The sequence below is a fragment of the Phoca vitulina genome, unplaced genomic scaffold (genome assembly GCF_004348235.1).
Source record: "Phoca vitulina isolate PV1807 unplaced genomic scaffold, GSC_HSeal_1.0 scaffold1, whole genome shotgun sequence".
Lineage (NCBI taxonomy): Eukaryota > Metazoa > Chordata > Mammalia > Carnivora > Phocidae > Phoca > Phoca vitulina.
The window spans coordinates 62,405,346-62,430,507 of record NW_022589704.1 but is presented as its reverse complement, the minus strand read 5'-3'; the positions used below and the strand labels follow the sequence as shown (position 1 = coordinate 62,430,507).

The 25,162-nt window shown below is 38.5% G+C and overlaps 1 protein-coding gene across 1 annotated transcript in view; it reads left to right on the top strand.

The window, feature by feature from the left end:
* CERS6 (ceramide synthase 6) overlaps positions 1-25,162 on the top strand; it is a 306,091-nt gene that overhangs the window by 204,903 nt on the left and 76,026 nt on the right. Inside the window, exon 5 of the mRNA XM_032408695.1 lies at positions 23,371-23,421. Coding sequence (XP_032264586.1) covers positions 23,371-23,421 — 51 coding nt within the window. The remainder of the gene's footprint in view (positions 1-23,370; positions 23,422-25,162) is intronic.

The following is a 25,162-nucleotide window of genomic DNA, read 5'->3' as shown; positions in this document are numbered from 1 at the left end:
TTGTATATGTGACATGCTTTTTATGGATACTGGAAGCAATATCAGTGTATTAGGAATTCATAGGATGGGTATTATAAACCATTGAAATCTCTTCTTGACTTTATATGTCCCTTGATATTCCTCTCTATTTATTATTTTAGTTAGGATTAGGTTTAGAACATATAGCAAAATAAATAAATAAATAAATAACAGTGGCTTAAATAAGAAAAAGGATTTTTTTTCCTTGTGTAAAACAAGCCTGGACGGAGATAGAGTCGGTATGATGGCTCCATGCAGGGATATTGTGTCTTTCTGCTCCTACTACTCTAGTACACAGCTTACGTTTTGAAGATTATTTCCGGCACAAAATGGCTGCTAGAACTCCACCTGTCACCTCAATGCAACAATACCCCCCAAAGAAGGAAAAGTGAACAGTTAAAAAGTTGCTTGCCAGCGGAATCATCTCTCATTAAGTAGCCTTTATAGACATCCCAGACACAATTTTCACTCCAGAACTGAGACACAAAACCCCATGTAGCTGCAAGAAGGTTGAGAAATATCTTCCTTGTATTTTCAGGAGACCATATACTCATCTTAAAATTGGGGCTCTAGGGAAGGAAGGATGTTGGTATAGGCAACTGGTGGAGGAGGACACTGGCTCTGCTCAGGATGGATAAAACTCTATACTGGGCAGGATAAGCCTGTTATTACTGGTACTATTGGGTGTCTCTTTCAAGACTCAGGTATTAATGCTGTGTGGCTGCCATTCCAGAAATTATTAAAATAAACAATAAGATCACTTTATGGTTTCACTTTCTACTCCCCTACTTGTCGAGTCACGTGAAGTGTCAGATACTTAGAACCCGAGCACCGTTCTTCACAGAAAGATAGGCACATACAGAGCAGCTAAATTAGGCAGTGACCAAGTGCTTTTCCGTAGAACGCCTCACTTGTCATATGAAGTATCATAGGTATTGTAGGTTCCAGCAGCTTGCCTCAGTGCACAGGCTTTCAGTCTGGCAGCAGATCAGTCACCTGGGGAGCTTGGGAACCATACACATTAACTGGGCACTAACCCCTCGAAGGTTCTATTTTAATAAGTCTGAAGTTGCTCCCAGCAATCTGCAAGCTGAAAAAGAAAAGTGATTGTGATCATGGCCCTCATGAATCGACAGCACTTGATTAATAAAGATTATTCTCCTTACATATTTCCCAGGAATATCATTCACTTATAAAGATATGTGCTCCTGGGTAATTCTGAGACATAAACTCGGAACATGTCCTAAGTGTCCTAAGAGGTTTGGATCAACCTACTGATTGTACGAGAAGAAGGTATAATAAAGAACAGCAGATTTTTTAAAAGACTACAAGGATTACATATACTGGTTGAGCATACTGAAGGATTAAGTATTCATCATGTGGTGTCTTTGATGTAAAAGCACAGCTTCAGAATCCTGATTATATGTATAAAGTCTATCGTGAATTCATTTCTCTATTACCCATTTTGTTGTCTTTTGTAATCACAATATGTTGCGATTGGGGTAATCTAAGGAATAAAATCAATGACTTCCATTCCTAAAATCTTTTTACCTTTTAAAATTCTTGCCTCTATATTGCTTCAGTTATATAAAATCTGGTACAATGATCATTATGGCCATTTTAGTGAGCAGAGAATTGAAACAGAAAATCACACTGTTTTTTTCAGCTGACAGCATGTCAATTTGAATGAGGAAACAGGTCCATGCAAAAACAAAAACAAAAAACCCAGCAAATTTTTCTGCAGTGTTTTTATTCCCTTTCATTCTCCAACTTGCCAGAGTACGCCAGCCTTGTGAAGGCCTGCATTCCAGTGTTGGCCAGCTCCTCGCCCCCCATCACCCCTCATTTCCCCTCATCTCACTGTTCTTTCCAGGAAAGTCATACAAGGAATTAGCAAGGATGCAACTTGATACTCATAATTGGCACACAAACAGAGATCTAGAAAGCAGCAGTGAAGTCACTGCCAGTTAAAAGCTAACTGTCCGGGGCGCCTGGGTGGCTCAGTCGTTAAGCATCTGCCTTCGGCTCAGGTCATGATCCCAGGGTCCTGGGATCGAGCCCCACATCGGGCTCCCTGCTCCACGGGAAGCCTGCTTCTCCCTCTCCCTCTGCTTGTGTTCCCTCTCTCGCTCTCTCTCTCTCTGTCAAATAAATAAAAATTAAAAAAAAAAAAAAAAAGCTAACTGTCCATCTCTTCTCTTTTTCATGCCTTCCCCCCGCCGCATCTGTGACTGGCTTACTTTATTTACATATATAAATAAAAGTCGGAACTAGAAGGTACTGTAGGCTAGACCAAACAGCGGAAGTTATAATGTCAGAAGGATTTCCTTTGGGTTTTTATTTTGAGTGACACCCACCCTGGCCATTCTATCAATATCATCTCCCCATCATACCCTCTGACATTTTATATCCCTTTTCCCACTGGATTTTTCTCCCTGTAGCCTTCATCACATACAACATTGTGTGTATTTTCGCTCATTTATCTTGTTTATTGGTAGTCTCCTCCACCAGAAGGTAAATTCTGTGAGAGGAGTGATTTTCTATTTGTTTTGTTCATTCCTAAATCCCTGGTGCCCAGAACATGGCCTGGCACAGAGCATTTGCTGGATAAATGAATTTTATTGCATGATTAATGATAAGAATATATTAGAAACTTAATTGTTCCAGCATTCAGTTTATTTTTATACCATTGTTAAAGTGGTGTCATTTCAACAAACAATCTTAAATTAAGGAAATCCACTGTACAGCTCACCTTCTAGTTCCATCTTGTTATTTTTTTTTTTAATTTTCAAATTCCCATCTTCTGATTGGAGCTTGTTACAGATGCCAGTTTTCCCTATATTTAGACAGTTTTTGATAACTTCCTGTCTGAACTAACTAATTCTCCTCTCCTTGGGTGTCCTCTTAGTTTTTCCAGGGGCGGAATCAGTCAGTCCCATTATAAAACAGTTTACTGTTACAGTTTCTACCTGGGATTAAATATCGCTGGAACAGTAACTACATATAATACAATTCTGTTATAATACTATTAGGTAAAAGATGTATGTTGTTTCTATTTGAAACCAGTGGTATAGGGAAACAGGGCACAGTTCTTTCAGGTTGTTTTTCTAGAAGAAGAAGATAAATTGATGGATTCTCACTCCGTTTATATTATAAAACAAGTATTTACAGAACTGGTCACTGGCAATGTTTAAGCACTCCAAACTGAGATATTCCTATGGAGCTGAAAATATATTTATATAAAGTGGCAAAACTCCTTCAATTAGGGTATCTTAGAAACTCTAATTGAAGACCTAAAATACCATTGTCACTTAATTCAATGATGCATCTGTTAAAGGATAATTAAATCTTAGCTAGATGTGAGATAATACTTCCCGATGATACAGAAGAATGTGTCTTCTCAGCTCAGTTACTAAAGTTGTTTGTATTGGAACAAGTTAAATGTCATTGTCTGTGGCTGTTTCCCATTTAAAGATTACCTCATGCATGTTTTCTGAGTTGTGGCCTCTGGAACTATAGACCGAAGTCCTGATGTTATTTGTATACCTTAGCCTGGAGGCCGATGGCTCCAGCTTGGTTCATCCTTATGGCCTTTGCCATTTTCCAGTACAATAAATAACCTTGTTTTTTCACTTGTTTGCACAGGCAAGTTCTGTGATTGATCGTATTTGAGCCTGAAGAATCGGGTATTTGGCAAGTAATAAGTACAACCTCATGAGAGCATTTACCAAACTACAAGAAAGTAAATTTTGATGGGTTAATATTGTAGACATCGGTGAACTCAGGAATTCATTAGGTCTTGAGGTAAACAAAACAAAGAAGCATTTCAAAATACAACAGAAGATAAAAAACAACCTGGTTCTATTTGCATAGAAAGGTTGGTCAGTGATATAGTGGGGCTACTTGGCGGTCTTGTTTTTGCTTCCAGGTAAATAGAGAATTTAAGATTAGATTTTCAGTATCCTGCCGATATCATTAATCACCCAGCCTTTCTATCTAATTGATTTTTAAGAGCTTTCTTTATTCATGGAGAAAAATAGCTCCCCCCTCCCTTTTTTATTACTGCAAATTTATACCTCTTAATCTCCTTCATCGATTTTGTTATCCCCCCCACCCAATCCCTCTCTCCTCTGGCAACCACCAGTTTGTTCTTTGTGTTTATGAGTCTTTCTGTTTTGGGTTCGTTTGTTCATTTGTTTTGTTTTTTAGATTCCACATGTGAGTGAAATCCTATGGAATTTTCTTTCACTGTCTGACTTATTTCACTTAGCATAACACCCTCTAGGTCCATCCATGTTGTCACAAATGGCAAGATCTCATACTTTTTTATGTGACTGAGTAATGTTCCATTGTATGTATACGTACCACATCTTCTTTATCAATTTACTTATTGATGAATACTTAGGTTGCTTTCATATCTTGGCTATTGTAAATAATGCTACAGTAAACATAAAGGTATTTATGTCTTTTCAGATTACTGTTTTTTGTTTTCTTTGGGTAAATACCCAGTAGTGGAATTATTGGATTATATGGTATTTGTATTTTTAATTTTTTGAGGAACCTCCATACTGTTTTCCATAATGGCTGCACCAATTTACATTCCCACCAACAGTGCTCAAGTGTTCCCTTTATTGCACATCCTCGCCAAGACTTGTTATTTCTTGTCTTTTTGATAGTAGCCATTCTGACTGGTATGAGGTGATATCTCACTGTGGTTTTGATTTGCATTTCCCTGACGATGAGTGATGCTGAACATCTTTTCACGTGTCTCTTAGCCATCTGTGTGCCTTCTTTGGAAAAATGTCTAATCAGGTCTTCTCTGCCCATTTTTTAATTGGATTTTTTTTTTTGGATTGAGTTGTGTAAGTTCTTCATATATTTTGTATGTTAACCCCTTATTGGATATGTCATTTGTGAATATCTTCTCCCATTCAGTAGGCTGCCTTTTTTTGTTTTGTTGATACTTTTTGCTATGCAAAAGCTTTTTGTTGTGGTTGTAGGCCCAATAGTTTCTGCCTTTGTTTCCCTTGCCTGAAGAGACCTATCCATAAATGTATTGCTAAGGTTGATGCCCACAAGATTACTGCCTATGTTTTCTTTTAGGGGTTTTATGGTTTCTGGTCTCACATTTAAGTCTTCAATCCATTTTGAATTTATTTTTTGTGTATGGTGTAAGAAAGTGGTCCAGTTTCATTCAGTTTTCCCAGCACCATTTATTGAAGAGACTTTCTTTTCCCATTGTATGTTTTTGCTTCCTTTGTTGTAGATTAATTGACCATATAAGCATGGGTTTATTTCTTGGCTCTCTATTCTGAGCCAGTGACCTCTGTGTCTTTTTCTGGGCCAGTACCATACTGTTTTGATTACTACAGCTTTGTGATATATCTTGAAATCTGGAATTGTGATCCCTCCAGCTTTGTTCTTCTTTCAAGAGGAAAGCTTTGTCTCATATTCAGCAAACCACTGCTATATTGCTGGTTCAGGCCTTTGATACAATTCAGTTGCATTGATATATCCTACTTATATTTTGCAGCCTCCCTTTCCCCCCCAAAAATGATTACCCAGTTTTGGAAGATCAGAAGCTGGGAGGACAAGAAGATAGGCTTGATTAAAATCAGAAACTGATGATCAAAACTTAACTGCATAAAGATCAATTCTTCTTTGTAATTAACTCAACAACTCAAAAGATAATTTCTCTATCCTACTTAGAAGATAAATAATGTATAAGGATGTATCACTCATTTAAAGGCTATGGTTTGATCAGTTGTCCTATTAGTATTGAATAATGGTAAACCGATTTGTGAGTTCCCTTCTGAATTTTAATATATGGAAGTAGCAGTAAGGAAAGGGGGGTAATTGTTTTCCTGAATTAAAATATCATCATCAAATTTTCATCATTCTTTAATTTAGAAAATTTAAATCTTCAATACCAAATATAATATAGAACTTCAGCCTCACAGATACAGGACACATTGAAAAGCAATTACTCACTTTATGACTTTCACTCAAACATAAAATTGGACAAAAATGAGCTTTTTATTATATCAATTACTAATAATGCTCTGATTGTGTTTAGTAAGAGTGACTTAATTTTGTCAGTGAATCAAAAACTGTGAATTGCAGTGGATAACTGGAGTCCTTTCAAAAAGAAGACAAAGGGGGTCTTCCTCTAATGTTGGGTTTCCATTTGTGGGGTGTTGGAGTCTGTAACATGATCAGAGCATGGCAAACCAGGATTTTGTCTTGGGAGAAATAGAAGGTGGCAGAGGGAGTAGCAACATTTAGGGCTTGAAGGGCTCATAAGAATTACACAATCCAACTCCTAACTTCACAGATGAGCAACCGGAGGGATGAATTGACCTACCCACTGTCACCTAGCTGATGAATGGCATATTAAGGCCTGGCAGTGGGGCTCTTAGGTCCTTTCTGAGTCTCTCTTCCTTATAATGTGTTTTTTCAGGGGTTGGGAAATTAAGGAACTTTTATTTCCCTACTTCTAGATTGCCTTGCTTTTCATAAAAGTGGTGTGCTCTATTAATGTAATTGAACATTGCAGGTATTTGGCTGCTTTGCAAGCATCTGATTTTTCCATTTTTCTACAGCATTCTCAAATAATGATAGCATGATGCAATTTGTTCTTCTAACATATTCACTCAGGTAAAATATGTGTCTTTCATGGCCATATATGGCCATATCTAGATAGAAGAGTACTGGCAGATTAGGAGTTTAGGAAGCATAGAACTGGTTATACTTAATATGTTTGGATTCATGATTCATGTAATGTGGCCTGTTACTTGTAGGTTTTCAGATATAATACATAGGCATGGTGACAAGACAAACATTAAAAAGCATAAGAAAAATCAAGCCTAAAGTGCCCAATATTTTTAAGAGAGAGAGAGAGCAAGCTATGGCTTATCACCCTTTTCTTATATAATTCCTTTAAAGTGTTCTCAGAATGCTGATTCTTAAGTAGATAGACCCTAGCTCAAGGCAAATTCATTTAAAAAACAATTACTTGTGAAAATCTTGAAGGTCTTGTAGGCTATACTGTCTCAAAGGATAACCCTTATTCTCTTCCCATGGCTATGGATTATCTGATCAAATATTGTATATCACCACCTTGATAAAAAGAGTCTTCCCCCCCCTCAACCTTATTTAACGCTATGGTTTTGGATTCTTGGAACTAATTTTGGTGTATGTTAAGGGCTGGGGAGGATAGAGGTGGGGATGTATTGAAATGAGTATCAGATACAGGTTGATGTGACATTGCACGTGATGAACATTGCTTATTCAGTGAATTAGATTTAAAAGAACTCTTGTCTTGAGTACCAGGGCTCTTTCCAATGTGGGGATCTGTTGCCATATATGTCTTCAGTTGGTCAGGAAGAAGACTGAGCTGCAGCAGGAATGCAGCACGGAGACCCAACAATACAGTGGCTTAAAGAACGAAGTTCATTTCTGCCTCATGTAACAACCCCAATAGGAGTGGCCTAGGCCAGCAAGGCACCTCTGCTCTATATGGTCTTCAGAGACTTGGTGTTTTTCATTTCATTGATTTGCCATTTTTAGTGCAGTGATTCTCAAATGTTTTGGTTTCTGAGAAGAGATTACACTGTAACAAGTATACAGGATTTTATTTTATTTTTTTTTTAAAGATTTTATTTATGTGACAGAGAGAGAGATAAGGAGAGCAGGAGCACAAGCAGGGGGAGTGGGAGAGGGAGGAGCAGGCTTCCCGCCAAGCAGGGAGCCCAATGCGGGGCTCGATCCTAGGACCCTGGGATCATGACCTGAGCCGAAGGCAGACGCTTAACGACTGAGCCACCCAGGCGCCCCACAAGTATATTAGATTTTAAAGAGTTTTTTTTTTAATTAGTCATATCTATCAGTATTTATTTGGAATTAAAACAAATTTTAAATACATTTATTAATTTAAAAATAAAAAGAATAAATCATTACATGGTAACACAAATATAATTTTAAGAAAAATAACTATATTTTCTAAAACAAAAACTAGAGATTTTTGCAGTCCTCTCTAATATATGGTTTAGTAGAGGAGAGCTGTATTCTCATCACTGCTGCTACATTCAGTCTGTTATGATGTGTTAAGATGCCTAGGAATAAACCTCACCAAAGAGGTAAAAGATCTGTACTCTGAAACCTATAGAACACTTATGAAGGAAATTGAAGATGACACAAAGAAATTCACAACATCCCATGCTCATTGATTGGAAGAACAAATATTGTTAAAATGTTTATACTACCCAAAGCAATCTACACATTTAATGCAATCCCTATCAAAATACCACTAGCATTTTTTTTTAAAGATTTTATTTATTTATTTGATATAGAGAGAGAGACAGCAAGAGAGGGAACACAAGCAGGGGGAGTGGAAGAGGGAGAAGCAGGCCTCCCGCTGAGCAGGGAGCCCGATGCAGGGCTTGATCCCAGGACCCTGGCATCATGACCTGAGCCGGAGGCAGACGCTTAATGACTGAGCCACCCAGGCGCCCCACCACTAGCATTTTTCACAGAGCTAGAGCAAACAATCCTAAAACTTGTATGGAACCACAAAGGACCCTGAGTAGACAAAGCAATAGTGAAAAAGAAAAGCAAAGCTGGAGGCATCACAATTCCAAACTTCAAGCTATATTACAAAGCCAGAGTGATCAAGACACTATGGTACTGTCACAGAAATAGACACACAGATTAATGGAACAAAATAGAAAACCCAGAAATGGACCCACAACTAAATGGTCAGCTAATCTTTGACAAAGCAAGAAAGAATATCCAACGGAAAAAAGACAGTCTCTACAACAAATGGTGTTGGGAAAACCAGACAGCAATATGCAAAAGAATAAAACTGGACCACTTTCTTACACCATACACAAAAATAAATTCAAAATGGATGAAAGACCTAAATGTGAGATAGGAATCCATCAAAATCCGAGAAGAGAGTACAGGCAACAACCTTTGTGCCCTTGGCCGCAGCAGCTTCTTACTAGATATGTCTCCAGAGGCAAGGGAGACAAAAGCAAAAATGAACTATTGGGATGTCATCAAGATAAAAACCATCTGCACAGTGAAGAAAACAATCAACAAAAGGCAATCTTTGGAATGGGAGAAGATACTTGCAAATGACATATCTGATAAAGATTAGTATTCAGAATCTATAAAGATCTTATCAAACTCAACATCCAAAAAACAAATAATCCAGTTAAGAAATGGGCAAAAGATGTGAGTAGACATTTTTCCAAAGAAGACACCCAGATGCTAACAGACACATGAAAAGATGTTTAACATTACTCATCATCAGGGAAATACAAATCAAAACTACAATGAGATACCACCTCACACCGGTCAGAACGGCTAAAATTAACACAGGGAACAATAGGTGTTGGCAAGGATTCAGAGAAAGGGGAACCCTCTAAAACTGTTGATGGAAATGCAAACTGGTGCAGCCACTCTACAGTATGGAGTTTCCTCAAAAAGGTAAAAATAGAACTACCCTATGATCCAGGAATTGCACTATTAAGTATTTACCCAAAGCATACAAAAATACTGATTTGAAGCAACAAATGCTCCCCAATGTTTATAGCAGCATTATCAACAATAGCCAAATTATCCATCGACTGATGAATGTCCATCAACTGATGAATGGATAAAGAAGTGGTATGTGTATGTATGTATGTATGTATATATATGGATATATACAAATATATATATACATGTACATTATATACATATATACATTATGTACACACACACACGTACATTATGTACATATAATGGAGTATTACTCAGCCATAAAAAAGAATGAAGTCTTGCCATTTACAACAACATGGATGGAGCTAGAGAGTATAATGCTAAGTGAAATAAGTCAGTCAGAGAAAGACAAATACCATATGATTTTACTCATATGTGGAACTTAAGAAACAAAATAGATGAACATGGGAAAAAGAAGGAAACGGTAAAACAGACTCTTAAGTATAGAGAACAAACTGAGGGTTTCTAGAGGGCAGGTGGGCGGGAAGATGGTTGTTAAATGGGTGATGGATATTAAGGAGGGTACTTGTGATGAGCATGGGGTGTTGTATATAAGTGATGAATCACTTAATTCTACTCCTGAAACTAATATTATGTTATATGTTAACTAACTGGAATTTAAATAAAAACTTGAAATTTAAAAAAATCTGTTATGTTGTGTTTTTTTTTCCTTTGGTTGAAGTATTAGAAGAAAATCTGGGCCTTACAAGGCTATGTAGTTGGAAAAGGCAGAAATATCCTAACAGTGTTTTTCAAAAAACTGTAGATCTTATTCTTTAATACTACACCAAAACTCAGCGAGAATGTCAGTGAACTTTTTGTACTTGATTACATTAGTGTCCATCGATCTATCTTTCTTTTTTACCCACATTTGATTACTTAACTTGATGCACTGGTCATTTGGAAATTATTGGTTCACTGAGGTGTACAGATCTTACAAATGTTGACATGTCATTATACATTCCAAAAATATATTTTTTTAATGTTTTCACTGATCTCAGAAGCTTTTAACTAATGGGAAACTCTTAGGAATATAGTAGACTATACTAATACCAAAATATTAGTATTTGCTTGAAAGCTTGAATTTTATCATTGGCAACAAATACTGTCATTTGATTTTCTTAAAGTAACAGACTCACTGTGTTCATTTTCAAGAAAGTGTCTACAAATACACAAGTCAGAATAAAAAAGTCTTTGTGAGAAAAATAAACGGCCAAATTTTCACTCATATTTCATTAAGTTCATTGTTTTGCTTTTCCATGTTTTCTCCACCTTCGTATTATTGTTTCTCTCTGTCCTGAGTAAATGTTAAAGATAGGAATGAGAAGACTTTTGTCTATGTGGTAATTACACTTTTATTACCAGCTCTCCATTCCTGGGGGGGCTAGTAGCCTCTAGGAGGGTATTCGGCACGTGGGTATGTGGCCTGCATGAATCCTTGTGAGCAACCCACAAAACTCTAACCTTCTATTAGCTGCTAATTGGAACAACAGTATGCAGCCCAACTTTTTGGAGTAATTCATGTTTTCACAGGATAAAAAATGATGACTCTCTCCATGTGTCCAGATGTGTCCATTAGGGAATCTTAACAGTAGAGTTCTCTTTCTCCCTCTCATCTGGTTCCAGCCCCTACTTTTGTTCTCTTTTCTATTTGGCAAAACTGTATCTTACTCATGAAAGCCAGCTTTTCGATTTGACAATACTATGCAGGGAGATTAATGACTCACACTCAGCTAGGATATGGTTGCAAGAAGCTTGAATTCCAGTCATCGGCCACAATGATCTGTTCTTTCTAGCATTTGTGAGGTTTATGATTAGCATCTCACACGACAATAAATGAAATGACAGATGGATCTAAGCATTTTGTGGATATCAAGAAGGGGCCCAATAATCACGAGTTTACTTTTTTTTTTTTATCACTTACCTCTTTCTGCTGATCCACATTGCTCGTATTTGTAAGTGCTATCCTAGATCCTACTGCCTTCTTTGTGCTTATAACTCTCCTTAGAAGGTGACAGCGGGTTAGGAAAATCAATACCAAAGAACATAAAACCACAGGGACACATCAGAGACACTTTTTTAAACATTGAGAATCAATGTATGGACTATATACTTTTCAAAGCATCTGAAGTTCAGTGGAGAGGAAGACCCACCAAAGTGTATACGAAATGATTTCTGGAGGCAGAAGACCAGCAAACTAGGGCCTGAAAGGTTGATCAAGAGGCAGGAGGGCAGAGGAGTAGAGCTGGCATGCCACACAAGATGCCTTCTGGTTTCAACTACTATGGTACCTCCTAGTGGAGCTGTCCTCTCCCACCTCACCCTGGGCTGGGTGTCTTTTTATGTACTGTTCCTCTGCATCCTGTGTTTACCCCTGCTATAGCCTGTTGTAATTGTTTTGTTTATCCAGGAGATGGTAAGTTTCCAGAGAATGGAGAACTTGTCTGTTGTATCTTCATGCCTAGCAGAATGCCTGATTCATGGTAGCCACTCACTAAATACTTACAAGAGTAAGTGAGGGAGGAGGGTGCAATAATATTAGCACAAATATACAAGGCCAGAGGCAAATTGGTTTAGAAATTGGTAAGGAAGAGGTTGATGGGGATCTTCAGCGTGGGAGTAGGTGGGTAAGTAGCAAAGTGATTGATCATCATTGTGAATGAATGCAAAGTTGATTCTATGTTATTTGCTCAAATTATTATTTTCCTCTTTCTACTTTCTCTCAATTGAGAATTTATAATTAAATTATTAATAATTTGTTTATACTTGAAATATCACCGTCAACACGTAAATACTCTGAAGGCAGCTATTTCACATACTAGGTTTTAGTTTAAAGTTAATTTGAATTACTGAATAATTTGAGGATGGTAATATATTACTGTGCTCCTAATGTTTATAAATATAGAGCAAAAGTGTATGTGTGTGTTTTTTTTTAAAGATTTTATTTATTTATTTGACAGAGAGAGACACAGCGAGAGAGGGAACACAAGTGAGGGAGAGGGAGAAGCAGGCTTCCCGCTGAGCAGGGAGCCCAATGTGGGGCTCGATCCTAGGACCCCGGGATCATGACCCGAGCCGAAGGCAGACGCTTAATGACTGAGCCACCCAGGTGCCCCTGTGTGTGTGTTTTTTAATGAAACCTGTTAAAAGTACATGGACTTAGCTACATTTCATTATTCAAATAAGAACTATTCATTGCAGAAAAAAATATAGCTACAATTACTTGTATAATTTAGTACTAATATACAAACATTAAAAACAAAAGTAAGTCATCTGAGATAATCCTGACTCAAAAAGAAAGAAAAAAGGAAAGAAAGAAAGAAAGAAGAGAGAAGAGAAAGAAGAGAAGAGAAGAGAAAAGAAAAATCAGGGACGCCTGGGTGACTCAGTTAAATGTCTGCCTTTGGCTCAGGTCATGATCCCAGGGTCCTGGGATGGAATCTAGCATTGGGCTCCTTGCTCACTGGGGAGCCTGCTTCTCCCTCTGCCTGCCACTCCCCCTACTTGTGTGCTTTCCCTCTCTGACAAATAAATAAATAAAATCTTGTTTATTTATTTATTTATTTATTCATTCATTTATTTTTATTAACATATAATGTATTATTTGTTTCAGGGGTACAGGTTTGTGATTCATCTGTCTTACACAATTCACAGCGCTCACCATAGCGCATACCCTCCCCAGTGTCTATCACCCAGCCACCCCATCCCTCCCACCCCCCTCTACTCCAGCAACCCTCAGTTTGTTTCCTGAGATTAAGAGTCTCTTATGGTTTGTCTCCCTCTCTGGTTTCATCTTGTTTCATTTTTTCCTCTCTTCCCCTATGATCCTCTGCCTTGTTTCTCAAATTCCACATATCAGTGAGATCATATATGATAATTGTTTTTCTCAGATTGACTTATTTCACTTAGCATAATATCCTCTGGTTCCATCCACATCATTGCAAATGGCAAGATCTCATTTTTTTAAAAAATATTTTATTTATTTATTTGACAGAGAGAGAGACAGCAGGAGAGAGAACACAAGCAGGGGGAGCGGGAGAGGGAGAAGCAGGCTTCCCACAGAGCAGGGAGCCCGATGTGGGGCTTGATCCCAGGACCCCAGGATCCTGACCTGAGCCGAAGGCAGATGCTTAACAACTAAGCCACCCAGGTGCCCCAAGATTTCTTTTTTTTTTTTTTTGATGGCTGCATAATATTCCATTGTGTGTATATGTGTGTGTGTGTTTGTGTGTGTGTGTACGCATCTTCTTTATCTATTCATCTGTTGATGGACATCTAGGCTCTTTCCATAGTTTGGCTATTGTGGACATTGCTGCTATAAACACTGGGGTGCACATGCCTCTTCGGATCACTACATTTGTATCTTTGGGGTTAATACCCAGTAGTGCAATTGCTGGGTCATAGGGTAGCTCTATTTTCAACTTTCTGAGGAACCTACATATTGTTTTCCAGAGTGGCTGCACCAGCTTGCATTCCCACCAACAGTGTAGGAGGGTTCCCCTTTCTCCACATCCTTGCCAGCATCTGTCATTTCCTGACATGTTAATTTTAGCCATTCTGGTGTGAGGTAGTATCTCATTGTGGGTTTGATTTGTATTTCCCTGATGCCAAGGGATGTTGAGCACTTTCTCATTTGTCTGTTGGCCATTTGGATGTCTTCTTTGCAGAAATGTCTGTTCTTGTCTTCTGCCCATTTCTTGATTGGATTATTTGTTCTTTGGTTGTTGAGTTTGATAAGTTCTTTATAGATTTTGGATACTAGCCCTTTATCTGTTAAGACATTTGCAGATATATTCTCCCATACTGTCAGTTATCTTTTGTTTTTGTTGACTGTTTCCTTTGCTGTGCAAAAGCTTTTTATCTTGATGAAATCCCAATAGTTCATTTTTGCCCTTGCTTCCCTTGCCTTTGGCGATGTTTCTAGGAAGAAGTTGCTGCGGCTGAGGTCGAGGAGGTTGCTGCCTTTGTTCTCCTTTAGGATTTTGATGGACTCCTGTCTCACATTGAGGTCTTTCAACCATTTTGAGTCTATGTTTGTGTGTGGTGTAAGGAAATGGTCCAGTTTCATTCTTCTGCATATGGCTGTCCAATTTTCCCAACACCATTTGTTGAAGAGACTGTCTTTTTTCCATTGGATATTCTTTCCTGCTTTGTCAAAGATTAGTTGACCATAGAGTTGAGGGTCCATTTCTGGGCTCTCTATTCTGTTCCACTGATCTATGTGTCTGTTTTTGTGCCAGTACCATACTGTCTTGATGATGACAGCTTTGTAATAGAGCTTGAAGTCCGGAATTGTGATGCCACCAACTTTGCTTTTCTTTTTCAACATTCCTCTGGCTATTTGGGGTCTTTTCTGGTTCCATACAAATTTTAGGATTATTTGTTCCAGCTCTGTGAAAAAAGTTGATGGTATTTTGATGGGGATTGCTTTAAATGTGTAGATTGCTCTAGGTGGCATAGACATTATCACAATACTCTTCCAATCTATGAGCATGAAACATTTTTCCATTTCTTTATGTCTTCCTCAATTTCTTTCATGAGTGTTCTGTAGTTTCCTGAGTACAGATTCTTTGCCTCTTTGATTAGATTTATTCCTAGGTATCTTATGGTTTTGGGTGCAATTGTAAATGGGATTGACTCCTTAATTTCTCTTTCTTCTGTCTCATTGTTGGTGTGTAGAAATGCAACTGATTTCTGTGCATTGATTTTATATCCTGCCACTTTACTGAATTCCTGTATGAGTTCTAGCAGTTTTGGGGTGGAGTCTTTTGGGGTTTCCACATAAAGTGTCATATCATCTGCAAAGAGTGAGAGTTTGACTTCTTCTTTGCCGACTCGGATGCCTTTTATTTCTTTTTGTTGTCTGATTGCTGAGGCTAGGACTTCTAGTACTATGTTGAATAGCAGTGGTGATAGTGGACATCCCTGCTGTGTTTCTGACCTTAGGGGAAAAGCTCTCAGCTTTTCCCCATCAAGAATGATATTCGCTGTGGATTTTTCATACATGGCTTTTATGATATTGAGGTATGTACCCTCTATCCCTACACTGTGAAGAGTTTTAATCAAGAAAGGATACTGTACTTAGTCAAATGCTTTTTCTGCATCTATTGAGAGGATCATATGGTTCTTGTTCTTTCTTTCATTAATGTATTGTATCACATTGATTGATTTGCCAATGTTGAACCAGCCTTGCAGCCCAGGGATAAATCCCACTTGGTCATGGTGAATAATCCTATTAATGTACTGTTGGATCCTATTGGCTAGTATTTTGGTGAGAATTTTTGCATCCGTGTTCATCAGGGATATTGGTCTGTAGTTCTCCTTTTTGATGGGGTCTTTGTCTGGTTTTGAGATCAAGGTAATGCTGGCCTCATAAAATGAGTTTGGAAGTTTTCTTTCCATTTCTATTTTTTGGAACAGTTTCAAAAGAATAGGTATTAATTCTTCTTTAAGTGTTTGGTAGAATTCCCCTGGGAAGCCATCTGGCCCTGGGCTCTTGTTTGTTGGGAGAAAGTAAATAAAATCTTAAAAAAAAAAAGAAAAAAAGAAAAATCATTACTCAGAGATAATCAATAAGTAATTTTGGTAAATATCCTGCTAGACATATTGCATACGTGTGTGTGTGTGTGTGTGTGTGTGTGTGTGTGTCTATATATGTATCTACTTTAAACATAAGGTACACTGTATATTCTGCTTATAATCTAATTTTTTTTGAAGATTTTATTTCTTTGACAGAGACATAGCGAGAGAGGGAACACAAGCAGGGGGAATGGAAGAGGGAGAAGCAGGCTTCCTGCCAAGCAGGGAGCCCGATGTGGGGCTCGATCCCAGGACCCTGGGACCATGACCTGAGCCGAAGGCAGACGCTTAACGACTGAGCCACCCAGGCGCCCCTGCTATAATCTAATTTTAACCTCAAATGTGAATATTGCCTGTTACATTCCCTTAGCCCACCTAATGTTAGCACAGCTGTGGTATGCAGTCCCATGCCCTCTTTGACAGTGTTCCACATCAGATGCAAGCTGTGCTTTATGGCTCTGCTTTCTCCAAAGCTGCAAAGGTCTTTTAGACACAGGCAGGGACAACCTAGAAATATGGGGGAGTTAATAAGGAAGGCTCAAGCGATGGGGGATGAGAGTTGGTGGATAAATGCCCCAGCCCCCAGCCCTGTGTTGGGACAATTATGAGATCCATGCTACATACATTCTGCTGAGGTCCCCATCATTTAACACAGTTGCCTGCAGCAGTAAGTAACCAGCTTGTTCCTGAAAACCATATTGGATGTTCTCCTTCATCTATCTCACCTTCTCTGTTTTCCCAGTTCTGTTTTCTGGGATCACCTCTCAACAGCCTCCACCCACATCCTTGTCTCGGTCTGTTCCCACAAAATCCCAACTAAGAACATACCAACCTCATATTATTGAACAATCAGGTTTACTTCAATTTCTCATTTCTAGGAAAAGAACTGTACTGGAAATCCATGTGTAAATGCCTTACATATAGCTCTAATTAATTTTTTCAATAAAATTTGGGTCAACGAATATGCTAATTTTAAAGACCAAATGACTTTTTTTAGGAAAGTTATTCCACTTCGTAGAATGTTGATTTCCTTATATACTGCTGACTCCTTTAAATATTTTTCTGACTCAGGTAAAAAAATTCTGTCTAGTTCTAACCTGTAATTTTTATATATGTTTTTGGTCACATATAGTTTTGTTTAGTATGTTTATATCTTCTCCCTGTTTTTCCCATTAAGTATTTAAATATTTTAATCAATTTTTATTTATATAATTTAATACATATAATATAATATAATCTTTATATATTAAGATACTAATCCATTGCTGTATGTTATAAATTGTTTCTCTCCATTATCTTTTAACTAATTTTGGTCTTCTTAGTAGCCACTCTCATTGGTCGCATTCCCAAATTCTACACTGGCCTGCACATCTCTCTCCCCCTATGTTGACATTTTCACCATTTTCCCCTCCATCTAGGTGTTTCCATCTCATTTTCTTTCATCTTCTCTTTCCTTAATCTGGTTTCCTTATTCTTGATTTCTTTTCCTAACATGAAATTTATCAGTCCATTCCTCTTTGTAGTGATTCTCACTGGGTGTAGGGAAGAGTCCACATCCAAATCCATGGGATAGATGGCTTTTTTAAGGTTTATGTTCCCTGCTCTTGAGAATTACAGCCACAGTTACCGCCGTGGGGTATGTGTGGAATCCCTCAGCTGAGCAGAGGCAGAAAAAGTGGAGAACCACTGGCTGGAAGGTTGTAGAAGGCATGGAAATGCTACTCACATTGCTCTTCTCTTTGTTTCTGTGATTAAACCCTCATAGAGACCCGGTGACCTCAGGGCCTATCTCCAAGGAAATCCTTCTATTTATGTATGCTTGGCAGATCTGCAAATTACCTTCTAAATTGATTGCTGAATGTGCTGAAGACACAAGCTTGACCAGGTCTTAAAGACCAGCATCTTTTTTAAAGCCTGATCAATATAAAAAGCAGCTTTCTTTATATAATGACATAGGGGTCAAGTCTAAATTACATTTGCACATCACAAGAGCTTTCAGAGTTAATGCAGATGGGGGGGGTGCTCTAAGGAGGGGTCACCTTTGCAAATTTATAGTCACATATCTACTGACCCAGGAAAGGAGGAAAGGGGGGTATGGTCTTGCATTCTGGGGAGCACCCCAGACTGCTCACCACTGACCAGCAACACCCTCAGGCAGAGAGACTTCTGGCTTCATTCTTTTCATTTCCAGACAATTTATTTATCAGTATTTTTACCCATAAAGCATGAAATATTTCTTTGCATTCTGAGTTATTATTTTACAATGTGTATTAAAACGGTAGCTTATTTTGAATAGATTTGATTTTATATTAATTCATTTAAATCATACAGTCGAAGGTTTCTAAAAAGAATTTGCCATGTTTATATAATAACATTATTATTATAGATATTAACATCAAAAATTGCACATAAAAGGAAAAATAAGCAAAGATGTTAAGAGACAATCAACAGGTGCTGTGACTAAACCGTAGAATTCAATCTCAGCTTCCCAAAACCAAGGTAAAAGGATAATAACACGATAATGTAATAATTCTCATTTGGTAAGAGGAAACATTCACAGAATGGAAGTATTTTTTCCCCTTGAGTTAAATTTTAAAGGAAAAATATCATGGAACTTATACATTCAACTTAGGGTAAACTAGTGGTAACCTAACTAATATGAATTCGTTACAGACATGGAAGCACTTTTGTCATGTTAATTTCCCCCAGTAAATCCTCAGTATAACCCAAAGCTATAAGGCTTAAGTATCATTCAGTGAAGGTGTTTTCAGGGTGGTTTCAGTGAAATTAGTTTCAGTGTAGTTCAGGACTCTAGGTTTCTGGCATTTTAAAACACAATCCGAGGCTCTGTATATTTGGTACTTAACCTATGTGGAGGCCAGTATGTCTCTTAGAATGTATTACTTGACTGTCAATTGTCTCAGCTAGGCTTTTTGAAAGCCATTTAGGAGTTTGGATAGAATCAGTGAAAAGATGAAATTTTGTCTCTAAGATACTGTCTTCGGGTAAAAAACCCACACACCTTTCACATCTTTGATAAGTCAACAGCATTTCTTTAATACTTTGTGTGATTCGTGTTCTTTTGTTTAATCAAAATAGTTATGAATTCAAACAAAGTGCTATTCATTCAGCTACAGGTACCTCCTGATTCTTGAAAAAAAAGTGTATCTGTGTGTATGTATATTTATATTTACATTTAATCATTTAACACTTGCCTAGTTAACCAGGTATTCTTTTATCTGGTCTTTTGCTTCAAACTCTACTGTTACTTTAGGCTTACAGTGACATGAGAAGCCTGAGTGATCTGAGGTAGCCTACTTGCCTTGATTTTTTTTTTTTAAGATTTCAGTTATTTTTAGAGCAGTTTTTTGTTCACAATAAGATTGAGAAACAGATACAGAGATTTCCTGCTGCGCACACATGCAGAGCCTGTCAGTGACCAAATCTCTCACCAGAGCAGTCCATGCACTACAGTTGATCAGCCTACAGAGACACATAATCTCACAAAGTCTATAGTTTACATTAGGGTCCAAAAAACTTGGACAAAGCCTCCTTGATTTTTGATGATTGATCCATCCTCATGATAGGTGGCATGGAAACTGAACGGTTAAAACTGAAAAGATACCCCAGAAATATGGAAAAGGGAAAAATTGATAAAAGAAATTGATTTTAAGAAAATATAGCTTCATGGTATCAATTCAAATAAAAGAAGTTATACCTAATATATTAAATTATGAGCAGCTACTTCAGATGCATACCCCAGTGTTGAACTATCAAAAATTAGGAAAATCACTTTCTCATGGACTTAAGTTTTCTAATCTGTAGTTGAGAAAGATAACATTTGTATTTGTTCTACCTGTCTCATGGGGTAGGGGAGGCACATGCCATGAGATCCTAGAAAAATGTGGTATGCATATAGAAGGTGATATTCCTATCTCGTGTTGTCAAAGTGAGAGGTGTATGTGAACATGTGTCGCCATGTGAGGGAACTTCTCATTAAATTGTTTGGCAAATAAGCTTGCAGGCTGAGCTCGGGCCCTGGTAGCTCCATCAAATTCCTGAGATCCAGGCCTTTTGTTCCTGTCTCAAGTGGGTGGGGTCCACCGAGAGACAAAGACTCATCCAGTATTTCTGCAGGTCAGTCAAGTTTCAGCATGTAATAGAAACAAGTCTAGGAGGTGTGCATCTGATGCACATGGGGAACAGCCTGCGTGTGAGGAAAAAGCCAGAGAAGCCAAGAAACTCACAGAGGAAGGAAAGCTCTAAATAATGGATTTTTCTAGGTCACTGGGAGTCAGACCTTTGTTCTCCTTCCTGTGACTGGAAGGAGTGGCCACATTGGGAGAGAGTCCCACTGCATCTTTAGAGGCAAGCACAAACGTGTCCTGTAGGCTTGGGACTGATCGATTCAGAAAAATGCTACGAGGTTTGTCATAGGCCTTGCATTTAATTCTGTATTCCTTTTCATTAGCATTCAGTAAACGAATGCTAAACTGTCAGCTTGGGTAGGTGCTGGGGGCATAAACATATGCATAGGATATACCTTTCCCCCAAACCTGCCCCCCAGAACTTTCAACTAATTGTTGAAGTAATAACCAGCTTTATCAGAAAAAAGGTAAAGACTATCATTTATACTATACTTTAAAATAGACTTTGGTATGTCATGCCCACATTTAACATGTATGTATGTGTGTTTAATTTATTGATTCAAAATAAATCTATGTATATTTATATCTGTATTAAATAGAAAAAAAAGACCCAAAGTGGGCTGTACATGAAATGTTAATAGCAATGAAAATACACATTATTTTTCATTATTTTTGTGTCTTCCTCAAAGGACATGTGTTTATATGACTGTGTGACAACAACACATTAAACTTCTGAAGCCTCCCAAGTATTTGTATACGTGCTCCCTCACATGAGCCTCACAAGCACTCCGTGAGGTAGGTCAGTAATACACAGCAAGGTGATAGGTGAGAGGAACGGAGGAGACAGAGAGGCATGCAACTCAGGCACCCAGGATGGTACACGCAGTGAGGTTACGGGATGTGTACGGCCATTGGCAAAGCCAGGAAAAAGGAAGGCAAATCAGTAGTGCTTTAATGAAAGGAGAATGGTTTAGGGCAGAGGGTGGCTTTTTATTTCAGTCTGGCTCCCTAAGCCAAGGCCAGGTTCAGTTCTTATTAACTCAGAGGCAGGGGGCACAGTAGTCACATTTGTGTGTGAGACCGGAGAGTGTGAGTTTGATTTCCAGCTCTGGGACTGCCTAGCTGTTTAACCTGGAGAGTCATTTCGACTCAGGGCCTTATTTTACTTATGGATAAAATGAAGCAAATACTACTGGCTATTGTAAGGATAAAATGAGTTCCTATGCGAGAGCCTTTAAAAGTGTATAGGGCGGTCTTGAGCTAAACAACTTTTTAATTGGTTAAGTAAATAACAGATCATGGAGAAAAACCCTAAAAAAAAATAAGAGTGTGGGCGTAGGGATGTCTGAGCAAATACTAACATCATCATCTTCATACTCATCGGTACAGGGCTGATGAAGAGGATAATGGGGTGACAGGGTACCTATGGCTCTTAGGGAGGCAAGTACCTTATCCTACTGCAGACAGCAGCAACTTTTAATCTCATAGGGTCTGGGACAAGGTAAGGAAGGGGGTTGGGTCCTTATAAATATATCTAACATGAATCTTTCAATGATAATATTACCATTTTGAGATGCATAAACATGGGCCGGGTTAAGGATAAATGATGTTTCTCACTAAGAAATGTACAGATGCATACCAAATGTATGTAGATGTATGTATACTGCAAAATGCTGGTAACTGTAGGTCAGAGATATAAAAGAATTATAAAGTTAATATAATAATATGAGAGAGTTTGTGCTGGTATCATTGGATTGTTCAGCAGCCTGTTTAAATGTATACCAGTCTCTCCCTGCTTTCTATAAGTGTTTGGAATCTGTGTGTACCCTTAACTGTTCTGTTTGATTTTACAGTGTTGTAAGGCAAGTGATTGCTGTCAAATTAAGAGTGATTGTTTTGTCTTTAAAAGACCTTGACCGTGAGTTGGGGAGTGGAGTGTGCCTTGAGGGTTAATTCCCTCGGGCCTGGAATTAGTCTGGGCTGTTCTACTGAAATCAGTATACCTGCCTGATTACTTAACCACTGGTCATCAAAGCATGAAAGGATTGATTGATAATGTTGCTTTGCAACGTTGGGTTGGAGGAGTTTCAGAGTAGTTTGCACCAACTGTCAGCATTGTTTATTGGTAATAGTGAGATTGATGATTTGCATCTGGTCTAAGTGAGACCCCTAAAAGGCTCTGCGGCAGAGGCTGATTACATAGTAGGAAGGTGTCCATGTAACCAGTAACCAGTAACCAGTATGTTTTTGTAACATACAAAAAACACCAGTGGAGACTCTCTCGCAGAAGTAGCCTGAAATACTACTGATGTGGGAAACAAAGGCAGAAGAAAAAATATTAAATTTCTTTACTACCTAGAGCCCACCGACAAGTCCTTGAAGCAGGCAGAGGGACATTCCTCTAGGGACTCAACTGCCCTGATGCTGACACTTTGCTAAGGGCAAAAGGCAATCCTAGCCCCGTTCCCCCCTTCCCCAGGATCCTGTAATCCTACTTTTACATATAAAAATTCTTTTGGAAACTTCCTTGTGTTGGCAGTCATGCCTCAAGCGTATGGCCCACCAGTATACATCTGAAGGGTCTCATGACTAAGGTTTTTATTCGACAGTAATAAATGACCTTTTCCCAACAACAGCTAGCCCCCTCAAGGTCCTGGAAACCTTGCTTCCAAAATTCCTTAGAGACTTACGCTATCCCTAACCCCCTCCCAACTTGAAGGTATATCATGGGCCGCTCCTCATGACCCCAGTGCCGCTCCTCCTGCACACGGGTCCTGTCCCCGTGCTTTCATAAAACCACCCCTTTGCACCAAAGACGTCTCAAGAATTCTTTCTTGGCGGTCGGCTTTGGCCCCTAACGTCTTCCTACGTCACTACCAGTTGAGTTTAGAAGATTACTCAGAGAGCATGTATAATGGAATATTAATTGCTTTAATATCCTAATTCTAGTTAAAGTCCTTCAGTTCTCATACAGGTAGATTATTGAAATCCCAAATATTGGGGACAAGCATCTGTCAAAAGCATCTCTTATCCTGCTTCATTTCCAAACCATGTAAAATGTGCTTGTCATTTTTTTCAGACCCCCTGGTTGTGGAATACAAGGCACTGCTGGTACAACTACCCGTATCAGGTAAGGAGACGTTACCATCTGGGTCTTTTACACGCGCAGAGTATCTTCCGTAGGCCAGGGTCATGGTTTCGGGCCTCTGCCCCCACCCCTGCTGCGTGATGCAGACTTAGCCTAGTTAAGGGAAGTAGCTTGTGTTGTCAGTGAAGTTCAGAATCAAAGCTCAATTGCTTTAGCAAATGGAATAAGCTGGAAGGTGCATTTGCTGAAGAGTAAGATACGGTCAGTTCGATAGTTGGGGGATTCCTGCTTCTAACAGCTGATGTACGTCTGATTACCGCAGAGAGCCTGAAGACCTGAACCAGCAAGGGTCTCACTGGACAGCAAGCGGGCTAAGCTCAAATGTAGGGCTGTGGCAGACAGGCAGAGTTCAGGCCGCTTTGTGGCTTAAGAGCAACCTCTAAATATGTATATCAAGTACCATTTCCTTGAGCATGGGAAAAGGGGCTTGTATCATTACACTAGATTTAAAACCAACATCAAAAATGAGATGAAAATTATATCCCAGAAAGGGAACATTTCAGATCCCCACCCCCGACATACCTTTGCCTCTGTCCATGAATTCAATAATATTAGCATGTGTTATGTTCCTCAGATCAGTTACTATCTGAATATCGTAGCTGGGTCTTTTCTAGTAATTACTTAACTGAAAATTTTATAGAATTTCTAGTTTAATTGGGATATATTACATAAGAAAATCAAATGCAGCAATGTATTTTGGTGATAAAGAGACACATTATGATAGGCACCTTGGATTTTTTACTTTGACTGCCATTCCTTGGGTTGCCTTTTTAGAGGCATTTGGTCTTTTTGGTATGCATAAAGTTACTGGGGAGCAAGCATGCTCTGTATCTTCTCTGTTACACTCAGTGTTGCAACAGGCTAGGGACTGGTTTTGGAAACTCCTTGGGCTGGTTCAGGGCTAGGGACACATTGAAATGGAGTTCCAGTTTGCATTTCCATCTCTTTCATGTAGTTTATTCAGATTAGAAAAGAATGTAAACAAGCAATATGACACGGTTAGAGAAAGCTGAGCTTTCCAGGGCATTCTGATGGAGACTGAAGCAACGTCGAAACCAATCACTTACTGTGCACAATTGCAATTCTCAGGCTCAACTGCTGTTTTACTATCTTAAATACTTGGGATATTGTCATTGCACCTCTCTTTGTGTCCTGTAATGGTATACTGAGTAGAAAAATCCGAATATAGCTAGAATTCTATTTATAGAAGTACGTCAAAGCCTTCTAGAAACTGTAACTCGCGTTGATGTGGTAGCTGCCCTAATGCACTGCATTTATGAGGTAAATTCTGTCATATGAACAACACTGAGACAGATATCACAGGAAATGTAATACTCACTCTTCCTTATAACGATAACATAGTCTGAAATAACTTTCACATTTATGGCTGGAGCTAAGGAATTGCTTTTTTCTGAGGTAATTAGTTGCTGGGGCAGTGGCCCAAAATTGTAGTTGCTGACTGTTTCACAGACAAAACTAGAGATTTAACATGAAATTTTGAGGGTCTGGTACATAGTTATGTTTAAAAATAAGAAACATTGGGACGCCTGCCTGACTCAGTTGGTAGAGCACGTGACTCTTGATTTCGGGGTTGTACGTTTGAGTCCCACATTGGTTATAGAGATTACTTAAAAATAAAATAAAATAAAATAAAATAAAATAAAATAAAATAAAATAAAATAAAATAAATCTTTAAAAAATAATAAAATAGGGGTGCCTGGGT